This window comes from Eutrigla gurnardus, assembly GCF_963514095.1.
Source record: "Eutrigla gurnardus genome assembly, chromosome: 24".
NCBI classification, from domain to species: domain Eukaryota; kingdom Metazoa; phylum Chordata; class Actinopteri; order Perciformes; family Triglidae; genus Eutrigla; species Eutrigla gurnardus.
This window is the reverse complement of record NC_139935.1, coordinates 11,425,298-11,438,839: the sequence shown is the minus strand read 5'-3', so window position 1 is coordinate 11,438,839 and position 13,542 is coordinate 11,425,298. Positions and strand designations below refer to the sequence as shown.

The following is a 13,542-nucleotide window of genomic DNA, read 5'->3' as shown; positions in this document are numbered from 1 at the left end:
CACATGACTCATCATGACTCCAACAGCTGCCATTCAACACAAACTAGGGACCTGGCATTCTGTCCTCCAGTCCATTGTTTGCTGTCACCATTTACAGACCTGGTTTCACTTTGTTCACTAGATCAGGGCTGGATTCCAGAAAGCAGGTTTAGTTCAAACTCTGAGTTTGTTAAGCCTGAGAAGAGGGACACTCTGGGTCCTCTGTTCCACAAAGACAGTGAACCTAAACTTCCACCTAATAGATATGGAAGCACATTGATTGGAGCAGCCTGACGTCGGGACACGATGTTCAGAATCAGAATCAGAAAGGAGTTTATTGCCGAGCATGGGCAGACTGGCAATCTGGCATCAGATTAAAACCATATGTCTTAGGCTGCCTGTTTTCACAATATTCTTCTGCTTCATTTTCAGCTGCAGCCACATTCTTTTTGTGTCTGTGGGATTAAACCTAAATCTAAAAGAATATTATTACATTTCACTTCTTCCAGTCATGCTAATCAGGAATTGAACAGTCAGCTTACCTACGACAGTGACAGAGAGCAGACGGCTCTCAGAGGAGAAGTTATGAGAAAGAACATGGACGTGATAAACACAGCTGTAGCGTCCCTGGTGGGCGGGCTCTGCAGCAGGAAACAGGAAGTGGGCAGTGTGATTGACAGCTGGCTGGGTGTAGTTGTGTGCTGAGTTGGAGGAGGTGAAGGTGAGCTGGAAGGAGCCTCCTGGGTACTGTGGCTGGACGGAGCAGAAGACGATGAAGGTGGAGCGCCTGAACGCCTGAAACCCCTGCTGCTGGGCCTCGGAGACCCCGTCCATGGAGGAGGACACGGAGATGTTTGGCTGCAGCAGCAGGTCTGTAAAGACAGAGAGATGATGAACGGTCACATGAGGCTCGTTGGAGAGGAACTGCTCCTCGCCTGGAAAGTAGACGAGATCAGGCGGCAGCAGCAGGAGGCGGAGCCTAAAAGCTGCCGTCCAGTCCAACACTTTCCAGCAGCCTTCATAGACGTCACAGGAAGTCATAGAAACAGTTACATCCTGTTAGATGCTACCTGTAGTTTGTGAACACGTTCAGATTGATATATTTTTTAAGAATTCATTTGGATTTATTCATATTTGTTCATAAATATCTGGAAATGTGTGTATGTTGCATTTTATTCTCCCCTTTCCTCTCTTGATGTCTGCCTCATAAAGCATGATGTAACTACTTGTTTTGATAAGTGCTATAAATATCCTTTATTATTGTCATTATAATTATGGTTATTATTATTATCAAACACAAAAGATATGTTTGAAAACTTTTATTGCACAACATGAGACTTACAGCCCATAATCTAGCGTTAAACATTAGAATGAGATCAAGATACGCTGTGGAAACAGGAAGTGATGTCACAAGTCTGCCAGGTGAAGCTCAGCAGTCTATGGAGGGTCTGAAGCTTCCAGAAACCAGCCCACTTCTCTACATTCTAGGACGTCATTGTCCTGGAGAACTTTACAGTTCAGTCCAGTGGAAACCACTGACTGTCACTGGGACAGAGGAAGGAACGTACTGGGAACCTTGCTGTCATAGATGATGTCACTGAGGGACTTACCTGAGCAGGTGAGATTCAGGATGGAGGAAAAGGAGACTGATGTTGCACACTCCCTCAGAGTGGATCCAGAATGAACACAGTCAGACCTGATCCTCCACACAGGTCTGTGTGAGGACTCCTCTCTCCGTCCTACAGAAACAGCAGAGCCACAGTCCAGCTCTCTACAGGCAACAGCTGCTTCCTTCAGGGTCCAGACATAGTAATAGTGATCCACTGGTCTCCAGTCTCCCTGATGTCTCACCTCCAGTGTTCCAGCACAGCGACTGGCTCCTCCCACCAACCTGACAGACTCTGAACAGAAAGAAGAGAGTCGTCAGTCAAAGAACAAAGTGAGTTTGATGAGAACAGAAATGAACCAGATCAAAGCTGCAGCTCCTCTTCTACCTGAGCAGGTGAGTCCAACAGCTTTGCCAGGTGAGCAGGTGTTTCTATCTGAGCCTGAGCTTCTACAGTCCAGGAGAGCAGACTCATGGCCTCCACACTGGAACTCTTTGGTCCACGTTGGAGCCCCCACGTCTCCATAGAGCGCCCCCTGGAGGACTGAAGGAGCCTCACAGCCAAGCTCCCTACAGACCACCTCTGCATCCTGCTGGTCAAAGTCAGCTTCACACACTGAGGACCACCACTGGTTGGACTGGTTGGACTTCACCTCCAGTCTGCCTGAGCACAGACTAGTCCCATTCAGCAGCCTGACAGAGTCTGGAGAGATGATAGAAGATCAAATAGAGAGAGAGAAAAGACACCAGACACCAGAGAAAAAGATGTCATGAAACTATTCAGTGATTCAAACTGGACTCAAAACAATTCCACCATCAGTTCATCATTTACAGTTTTTCTCAATTGCTTTGCCACAATTCTCAAAAGATAATGAATATTTTCTAAACAACATGTGTAAACCTCCAAACCACTGGCCACTGCTTCACAACAGATTATCATTTCTCATTCTTTTAAGTAAATTGCAAATATTTTAGCACATATATGCAAATGAGTACAATTATCTACAATTAATGATTGAACATATCTTGCTGATCAAAACTGATTATGTTGCTTCTCAGTTGAATAGTTGTTCTCTTCAAAACATGTATGAATTCTTTCATGGTGTGAGTCATCACATGTACAATAGTCCGTTCAACTGTCTAAATGTGTCAGCATATATACTAGGGGTGTCAACGTTTAATGCTAATGCTAATGCTAATCCCATGACATCAAAGCCATTGTAAGTGGTTGCGCATGGATCCCGTGCTGTTACTATAAGCCAACTTTGCCTGGCATGAATTACACTCAACTGTTGTACATATAATACTACACACACAGGGCTTGATGTTGTTTTGAAGGAGCGTCGTCTGCATATATTTCTAGTCAACACTCGACCTGCATCAGCGCATGTGAATACGAGCGGATCTGTGCGAGCAGGCAGCGCGAGCGCAGCGGATTTTGGACGGAGACACACAGCCGCATTTTGATTATAAAGTACCGGTCCGGTCCGGTTCCGCTCACACCACGAGTCTGAAGAGTGCAACAGCTTATCCAAATACAGTGTCAACTTTCCGAGTTTTCAAAGTAGAAAGCGACATCGTGGTGGTTCAACGAGGCGGACGGTCATCAGAACAACATCAAGAACGTACACGAAGAAGAACGTAGCGGGGGCGCGCGGTGAGGGTTGTTGTGGCCGCGCGCCTTAAGGAGCAAGTCTCCACTGTGCTGCGTGGAGATGAGAGAGGGCAGCTCATATCAGACACTAAACGGAGCATTTTTAATGTTTTTTTTTTCACTAAACGGACCAGTAAATATTCCTTCGCGGGCCGGATACTATAGCCGTATATATTGGTGAGAAATAAACGAGGAGGAGGGAAAATGACGTGTAAACGGTTATTGATTTTTCTAAACGGTTACGATTTATTATTGTATCGTTGACACCCCTAATATATACCATGAATATCATCAGTGGTGGACAGTAACGGAGTATATTTACTTAAGTACTGTACTTAAGTACATATCCAGAGGATTTTGTACTTTACTTGAGTATTAGATTTCTTTGGTACTCTTACTTGAATACATTTCCAAGACAAATACTTTTACTTTTCAAGGGCGTAGAATTGGGTAGGGACGCTAGGGACACGTCCCTACCAATATTCAGCCGCTACTGTGTCGTCACTATCAATACAACCGCTGTCCGTAGTGTTTAGTCAATGATTATGGCACACAAAGGGTTAAGTCGGTCTCTGCTAGAAGTCCCGCCTCTACCCTAAATGCCGCTCCCTGATTGGCTGCCGGTTTCTCGCTAACTTACATGTGATTGTTTGTCCCCACTGTCACTCCTTCTGCTTGTTAAAACTACCTGCAACCTGCTAGTTGGACCGGACGAGAGGCAGTGCATGTTATCTGCAGGTTGTCAACATGTTCGGCATTTGTTCTTCCTGGGTCACGTCAGCTAGATGGATTTTAATATCAGTGGTGTCATTTACATTTGTGTTTGTGTCTGTTTGTGTACGTGTGTACGTGTACGTGTGTGTACGTGTGTATGTGTACGTGTGTGTACGTGTGTACGTGTACGTGTGTACGTGTGTACGTGTGTGTGTGTGTGTGTGTGTGTACGTGTGTACGTGTACGTGTGTGTACGTGTGTACGTGTGTACGTGTGTACGTGTACGTGTGTGTGTGTGTGTGTGTACGTGTGTACGTGTGTGTACGTGTGTACGTGTGTACGTGTGTACGTGCGTGTGTGTGTGTGTACGTGTGTACGTGTGTACGTGTGTACGTGTGTGTGTGTGTGTACGTGTGTACGTGCGTGTGTGTGTGCTGTCCAGGATTTGAAGGATGTCAAAGAAAAGAAAAGTGTATAAGAGACTTCTTTTAGGAGTCAAAGAGTAAGTTATTTCAAGGGTGTATAGGTAGAGGCTCAACAATACAGATATTGAATAAAAGAGAATATTTAATGCCAAAGAGATACACTTTTTAAAAGTTATTAACCCTAACCCTAACCCTTATTTTCATGTATTTGTGTAGAAGAGATCAACGGTTTAAAAACACAAATAAAGAACATTTGTGGTGGAAATACAATAAAACCTCAGATTCTAGATGATCATGTGATTTTATAATTATCAAATATAATTAATTCATATTAAGTAATATATATATTAGTAAAAGCCTTTTATGATGTCACTGAGGGGCTTACCTGAGCAGGTGAGATTCAGGATGGAGGGAGAGGAGAGTGATGTTGCACACTCCCTCAGAGTGGATCCAGAATGAACACAGTCAGACCTGATCCACCACACAGGTCTGACTGAGGACTCCTTTCTCTCTCCTACAGAAACAGCAGAGCCACAGTCCAGCTCTCTACAGGCAACAGCTGCTTCCTTCAGGGTCCAGTCATAGTCAAACACTGGTCTCCAGTCTCCCTGATGTCTCACCTCCAGTGTTCCAGCACAGCGACTGGCTCCTCCCACCAACCTGACATCATCAGGCTCTGAACAGAAAGAAGAGAGTCTTCAGTGAAAGAAGTGAAGATTCTGCTTTCTTTCTCTCTTGTTAATTTCTCTATTTACCTGTTGAGATGTGATTTCCTTCAACCTGGAGTCCTGGAGAAACACAAACATATATATTGTTTTCATTCAATGAAATAAAATCAACAAACATGTTTTCAAATGATGTTGAAGAGAGCGAATATCTGGTCGATGTGACCACTGCTCTTTGAAAATCCTGTTTGTGTCCACTCCTGCATCCATCCTTCTGAGGACAAGCAGATGATGGAGGGAGACAGGAGAGAGACAGACAGCAGATGATGGAGGGAGACAGGAGAGAGACAGACAGGAGATGATGGAGGGAGACAGGAGAGAGACAGACAGCAGACGATGGAGGGAGACAGGAGAGAGACAGACAGGAGATGATGGAGGGAGACAGGAGAGAGACAGACAGGAGATGATGGAGGGAGACAAAAGAGAGACAGATAGCAGATGATGGAGGGAGACAAGAGAGAGACAGACAGCAGATGATGGAGGGAGACAAGAGAGACAGACAGCAGGTGATGGAGGGAGACAAGAGAGACAGACAGCAGATGATGGAGGGAGACAAGAGAGACAGACAGCAGATGATGGAGGGAGACAAGAGAGACAGACAGCAGGTGATGGAGGGAGACAGGAAAGAGACAGACAGCAGATGATGGAGGGAGACAAGAGAGACAGACAGCAGATGATGGAGGGAGACAAGAGAGACAGACAGCAGATGATGGAGGGAGACAAGAGAGACAGACAGCAGATGATGGAGGGAGACAAGAGAGACAGACAGCAGATGATGGAGGGAGACAAGAGAGAGACAGACAGCAGATGATGGAGGGAGACAGGAGAGAGACAGACAGCAGATGATAGAGGGAGACAGGAGAGAGACACACAGCAGATGATAGAGGGAGACAGGAGAGAGACAGACAGCAGATGATGGAGGGAGACAGGAGAGAGACAGACAGCAGATGATGGAGGGAGACAAGAGAGACAGACAGCAGATGATGGAGGGAGACAGGAGAGAGACAGACAGCAGATGATAGAGGGAGACAGGAGAGAGACAGACAGCAGATGATAGAGGGAGACAGGAGAGAGACAGACAGCAGATGATGGAGGGAGACAGGAGAGAGACAGACAGCAGATGATGGAGGGAGACAGGAGAGAGATACAGATAGCAGGTGATGGAGGGAGACAGACAGCAGATGATGGAGGGAGACAGGAGAGAGACAGACAGCAGATGATGGAGGGAGACAGGAGAGACAGACAGCAGATGATGGAGGGAGACAGGAGAGAGACAGACAGCAGATGATGGAGGGAGACAGGAGAGAGACAGACAGCAGATGATGGAGGGAGACAGACAGCAGATGATGGAGGGAGACAGGAGAGACAGACAGCAGATGATGGAGGGAGACAGGAGAGAGACAGACAGCAGATGATGGAGGGAGACAGGAGAGACAGACAGCAGATGATGGAGGGAGACAGGAGAGAGACAGACAGCAGATAATGGAGGGAGACAAGAGAGAGAGACAGACAGCAGATGATGGAGGGAGACAGGAGAGAGACAGACAACAGATGATGGAGGGAGACAAGAGAGAGACAGACAGCAGATGATGGAGGGAGACAGGAGAGAGAAAATTAGGTGAAAAGTGTGTTTTATGGTCACAAAGGTGACCGGTGGGATAATGTCTATGTTAGCATATTTCTCCTTCACAGTCTTATAAAATACTTCTAAAATGTAAAACTCTGTTTCTGGCAGCATCTCCATCATCGCCACTAAAATACTTCATCACATGCTAGTGTGACTATTTTACATATCAAAAGTCCTCATACATCACCGATATGAATACAGAAAGCAAACTCAAAACATCTCCTTTATTGTAACATTGTGACTTTTGGAAAATGTATTGAAACCTTCATGTTCTAACTTTGTTCTAACATTTTATCTTGTACTTTAGTTCAATATTACTTTAGTGCATTCATTGTAACTTTGTAATATTTAATCTGTAGACCAGTCACATGATTCATTTACAATATAGGGGTTATTCAGGATAGAGGTATTCTGCATTCAAGAAGAGGAAAGCATCAAACTAAACTTGGATATATACATGTATATATTTATGTGTGTGTGTGTGTGTGTGTGTGTGTGTGTCTCCCCCTCATAGTCCATATCTGACCCATCACTATCACCATCACTGAGGACAGCATCTTTCTCATGTTGAGGGCTAGCTGTAATATTGCATGCCTTGTGTGGGCGGGCCCCTCGGTCCAACATATGCAGCATGTTAGTGTGTGTAAGTTCAACTAGAAGACAGAAGAGAAAGTTAGGTAGAACAACAACTCTGTATGTGTACAAGTTGAAGAATGCCCTGTCTTCTCATGATAGGATTACTTGTTCATGTCCTTAACACAATCATGTCTGATCACTAATGTCACTTATTAATCATCTAGTTTCTTTGATCGTCTGTTAGACTTCTCTATGAGTCGTATCTTCCCATCTTTTTTTTCTTATTTAATTAATGACATGTTTCTGTTTGTGTCCGTGTGTTTCTGTTCAATGTTTTGTCTAAATTGTGTTTTCATTGTATTCATGTTGTTCGGGACCCCCTGGAAAACGAGATGGTACATCCCAAGGGCTTATTCCTAATAAAGAGCTCCAAACAAGTACATGTACATCTAGATACTGTACATTGTGTTATCCCACTGGTCACAACATGTTTCTTCATTCTGTGACTTCAGTGAACAGAGTTGAGTGATTGTAAATACATATATCAATACTAAACATCTTAAAGATTATGTGAACCAGAAATATTAGTCTTATCTTCATATTAACATACTTTACTAAGCTTTTTTTGTCGGAGCTTTCATGCAGCCATCCTCCTCTACAGGTGCAACCAGGAAGTAATCAGCTCTGGTCATGTGACATTTACACTAAACATGCAACACTGCACATATGTCATTGAGAGGTTTTATTACTTCAATACTTTCTGGAAATGGATCGATACAATATTCAGTAATGTTTTTAGGACCTGTTAACTGAAAATGTTTTCATGGTCACTATAGTGACCGATGGGATTAAATTTAAAGTGCACAGTTTAACCAATGTTAATGTTATTTAATTTACCTGACAATGTTCCTCTCTCAGCCTGAACCATCATAATATCAAATAAAAAGGATACAAATTATGATCTCAGGCTCCACTTTAATCAGATCAGTTAGTTACGTCTTCTTTGTGCTTTAGGGTCAACAGCAGCTGGTTGCTAAGCAACGGGAGTGGCAAAGTGTGAGGGCGGGAACAGCTGGTGACTCAAACAGGAAGTCCTCTGTAGATCAGACCATCTCGGCCTTCACGTTCTACGTCAGCTGTGTTCTCTGAAGGATGGGGCGCTGAATTTAGACACAACTATTGTGTTTCCTGTGACCCCTCCACAATAAAATTTTATGTAGTTGAGGTGTTTTAATGTGAAGCAGCAGCATTTAAATGCAGCTCTGACACAGAGTGAACAGGAAACAGTGAGGATGATCAATCAGAAGGACTAACACACAGTAACACTGATCACATGCTGCATCGTTTGTCACAAGTCTGAATATATGGCGGACTAACAACACCAACCGCTGCACAGAGAGATGCTTACTGAATATACATACAGTGATTGTAGAAATAATACATGTAACCACTTCAAAACATTCATTTCACAAATACTTATTTAGAACAATGATAACTGCAGCTTAGAAAAACATAAGTAGACACTGGCTGCAGCCCAACCCTCCCACAGTAGAAGAATGGACAGATATGATTAATGATAGATACTGAATGGGAAGAAAATCACCTTTCACTTCATATACAAATGGATAAATCCACAAAAATATGGTCAAAATGGGTCTCCTTCATGAAAAGATACAGACGGATCTAAGGGAAGTAACGGATTAAATATGAAAGTGTCCTCAGCTAATTGAACGGTCATTTTAAAAGCTGATAGACAATCTCCCTACAAAGGTGTTTTCTCTTTTCATGTATTATTTTCCCACACACCCCTGCTCTATTTCACTTGTTCTAATGTTGGGAAAAACCTGATTCTTATCCCCTCCTCTCCAATGTTTTATTTTTATAGTTATATATAATTATCCATGTACATGTGTACACAATCTGTGTCCATTTATAAAAATGAATATATTATTGGTTTCACAGTCGTTGGAAAATAGCATGTCATTTGAATCCCAGCTGTAATTCAGTCTGTCAGCCGCTAGAGGGAGCTAGAGGGCCATCAATCAGACCGTCCGAATACACGGAAGTACATCTCTCATGTGAAGAGATGCACAAAGATGCTCCTGAAGTACAAAGCTGAAATCTAAAAACTGCAGTTTAAGAGCAGCAGAGAACTTTACAGAGGATAACATGTTTGAGAAATATAATTTAAAAATGTTATGGAATGTAAGGGCAGAGAAGAAAATACAAAGAGATATGTTTGCACTGAAATAATATATGACTCAGGAATGTTTATTTCTGTGTGAAGTTCACAACATTTTTCGTATGAAAATAGAAAAGTTGTTGTTGAAATATGGATTTTTCTGAAAAATAGAAATGTTAAAAATGTTGGCCCACTAGGGAGCCTTGTCTGGGTCATGTGTTCTTGAGATGTCTTATGCATTTATTCTAAAACTTCGTACAATGTACAAATGAATAAACACTGTCCAGCTGGACACATTAAAGTGCATGAACATTAATAACATGTCTTATGTAAACTAGAGGTGGGGGAAAAATCGGGCAGCGGGCGGCCCCCGCGGATCTGCTCCGGAGAACCGTAAACTCTTAGACGCACCGACGGGAGTCTAAAAAAACCTGTGGACCCAAAGTATCGATATTTGCCGTCAGTGTATCGATTATTTATTGCGACAGAGAGCACAACAATATATTGTAATATAGATTTTTTTCCAACCTCTAATATTACCTACAAAAATAAGGAAATGAACTGATGGCCAAGACCGCAGGCCTCTCTCTCTCACTCTCTCTCTCACCCCCTCCCTCCCTCCCTCATTCTCTCTCTCTCACCCCCTCCCTCCCTCACTCTCTCTCTCTCTTCCCCTCCCTCCCTCACTCTCTCTCCCCCCCTCCCTCACTCTCTCTCTCTCTCCCCCTCCCTCACTCTCTCTCTCTCTCTCCCCCTCCCTCCCTCACTCTCTCTCTCTCTCCCCCTCCCTCCCTCACTCTCTCTCCCCCCCTCCCTCACTCTCTCTCTCTCTCCCCCTCCCTCCCTCACTCTCTCTCTCTCTCCCCCTCCCTCCCTCACTCTCTCTCCCCCCCTCCCTCCCTCTCTCTCTCTCCCCCTCCCTCACTCTCTCTCTCTCCCCCCCTCCCTCCCTCCCTCCTTCCCTCCCTCACTCTCTCTCTCTCTCTCCCTCCCTCCCTCCACATATCAGTTTAAATGAACGACAACAAGAAACAAATGCTGATCAAGAGTTTAGAGTAATTTAAGGTCGTGATTCTTGTCCTAAATATGTCAGGCTTCATTCAGTGGTTGAAACTAATATTATTAACATTAATTGAAGTTTTGCAGTATAGAACAGACATTCCCTGACCTCAGGCGCACGCCCACCCACAAAGCAGACAGTCGCACCGCTGTTGTTTTACATATGATTCAAATGTTAATTTTCACATTCGAAATTGTTTTTAACAACTATTCGAATATATATTGGAATTTAGAATATTTGTCGACAGCCCTACTTCCCTGTGATCAAAAGCAAGGAAAACATGATTGATGTATGTAATACATACTAAAAAAGAAATAATAAATGACTGAAATGGAATGAAAACCTCTGATTGGATGAAAACCCCGTGGAGTGGAGCCTGGCGGTGTTGATGTATGTGAGCAGTTTGTTCTCATTTAAAGATCCAACACAAATAATATCACATCATCTTTAAAGCAGAGTCCTACCTGAGATCCACAGCAACAGAACCAGCACCAACAGGGGGTCCATGATGTGCAGGTAGACCGTCTGTCTGCCCGCCTGTCTGTCTCTGCTCTGATAAAGACCTGCACTGTCCTCAATGTAGATCTGTGTACAGGAAGAGGTGGAGCTTTACTCTTTACTTAGAAACATTTCTCAGAACTGCATTTCTGGGGAACCAAAAAACTTTTAATCAGACAAGAATCTGCCTACTGAGGACATTATATGACTGTTACTATGACAACCAGGAAACCACTTAGATGTTCCTATGAGATAAATGCTGTCAGTGTCGTCTTATTATTTCCGCTCGATGTTTCAACATCAAGTCTTTCAGAGGAGACTGGATTACAGCTTATATTAACTGTTGATGGATCTATTGAATGTTTTAGTAATCAATCATTGAGTCTATAAAACACCAGTAAACGGTATAAAATGTGCAGCCCAGTCTGTCAGAATCCGAGATGAAGTCTTTAAATGTCTTGTTTTGTCCGACCAACAGTCCAAAAGCCAAAGAGATTCAGTGGATGTGGATCTCTGCAGGAAGCTCCAAGCTGTCCATTCCTGTTGGATTCCTTCTAACTTCTGAATTCAAACATCGTCCCTCAAACTCGTAGCAGGAAAATGATGATGAGAAACGGTGCAGGATGATATTTGAGTGTTTCAGTGTGTCGTCTCCTTGTTGGCTGCAGTCTGTGTGTAACTGCTGCTGTAACTGACTGTGTCTCAGTCAATTCACTGACATCATGTTTCAGTCTGACTTTGACTTTCATTCGTCCTTCATAAAGCAGCAGGATGTTTTCAGCTCTGCTGCTTTCTTTATTCAGAACACCTCATATTTTATTGCTCTGTAGGCTCATTTTATTCTGAACCTGTAAATCTGTTTGTGTTGTTTTAGCTGCATTCGGCCTCCAGAGGGGTTCCACCTTTGTCACGGCCTCCTGCACCGCTTTAATCTGGCGCTCAAATACTCTAGAAAACAACTTTGACAGGTACGGTGGCTGAGGAGGAACATACAAGGTGAACTTTACAATAGTGATCCAGCGCTTTATCAATACATTACAACCAGAATCAAAGAGAGGGATTGAGGGGGGCTCACAGTCTGGTTATGGGACCAGCCGGTCATAAACTGATGCACGGTGAACCTTTGCTGAACAACATGAACAGCTTCATGAACACAATTCAATAACATTCATGAATATAGGCCAGAGATCTTCAACATGGGGTCCTGGACCCATAGGGGGTCCACGGATTTCCAGCAGGGGGTCCCCAACATTATTTGATCCCAAACCTTTGTTTCTTACAAAATGTAAAATATGTTCAAAAATACATATGAACATTAATACAACATCTAATAAGCAAATATAAATGTTAATTGTTGTGTAAATGTGAAATTGTGATGTAGAAATGCCAATATAGATTTACAATATGTTCTGTAAATATATATTTCTGTCAACAATTATTATTTTAATGGCTTAGCATTGCATACATACATCATTACAAAGTACCTGTATACATGGCACTATAGGCTGCACAACACATTATTATTGGCCCGGCTTAATAAGGAACATGATTAATATGATATGTAATAGGGGGCCCTCCACCGTGTCACTATCAGCCAAGGGGCCCTTGGCCTGGAAAACGTTGAAGACCTCTGATATGAATGAATGTAAAAATATGGTCACACTGTTTAAATAATGACAGTAGGCTACTTCACTGGATGGAAACTTGGAATGAGCAGTGGGATAACCGGAATGAACACATTAGTTTCCCAACAAAGTGACTGAGATACAGATAAGACTGATAGATCCTGGATCTTAGCCCGGTCTGGAGCAGGCTAGCTCCACAGGATACATCTCCATGGTGACCGATGCCATGACATGAGACATACTTTCATGCAACTGGATCAAGGCTAACTTCAGCCAGGACCTGGACCTCTGGACTCTGAACCTGACCCCGGACTCTGGATCTGACCCCGGACTCTGAACCTGACCCCAGACTCTGGACCTACTCTGAGTATGTATACTGAGTTATGCGTGTGCCTGCCGACTATACAAAGCCATCATCAATGGAGCTCCGATACTACGAGTCACCATGGCAACCAGGAGAGTTAGAGATACTTACTTACTTTTGTGTTTATGGAGAAAACAAGCTCATCCTTAGAAAGCGGAGCAACACAGCTGCAGCAACGGAGCAATAGTTGGTCTGGGAAGCAAATGTAGACCGAATTAAATAGTCATTTGATTTCAAAGTGAATAACATTTTCTTTTTAGGTCCACAGCGCAGTACAGCGGCGTAACGGTAAGCAACGCTGACTAATACAAACCCGACTGAGGTTCAGTTCCTGTTGGTCATGGCTGAAAGTTGTGGAAATAAAAAGAAGAGTTTTGATTTAGGTTTAATCCCACAGACACAAAAAGAATGTGGCTGCAGCTGAAAATGAAGCATAAGAATATTGTGCAGCCTAAGACATGGTTTTAATCATATTTCACATATTAAACAGAGTTAATATCAGTGGCT

The 13,542-nt window shown here is 43.3% G+C and overlaps 1 protein-coding gene across 1 annotated transcript in view; it reads right to left on the bottom strand.

Moving 5' to 3' along the window:
• Nucleotides 1-1,521: 1,521 nt before the first annotated feature.
• Nucleotides 1,522-13,542, bottom strand: part of LOC311010010 (scavenger receptor cysteine-rich type 1 protein M130-like) — a gene marked incomplete at both ends in the record, with an annotated part of 32,511 nt that continues 20,490 nt past the window's right edge. Inside the window, 2 exons of the mRNA XM_084004493.1 lie at nucleotides 1,522-1,880; nucleotides 1,974-2,288. Of these exons, the coding sequence (XP_083860619.1) occupies nucleotides 1,522-1,880; nucleotides 1,974-2,288 (674 nt within the window). The remainder of the gene's footprint in view (nucleotides 1,881-1,973; nucleotides 2,289-13,542) is intronic.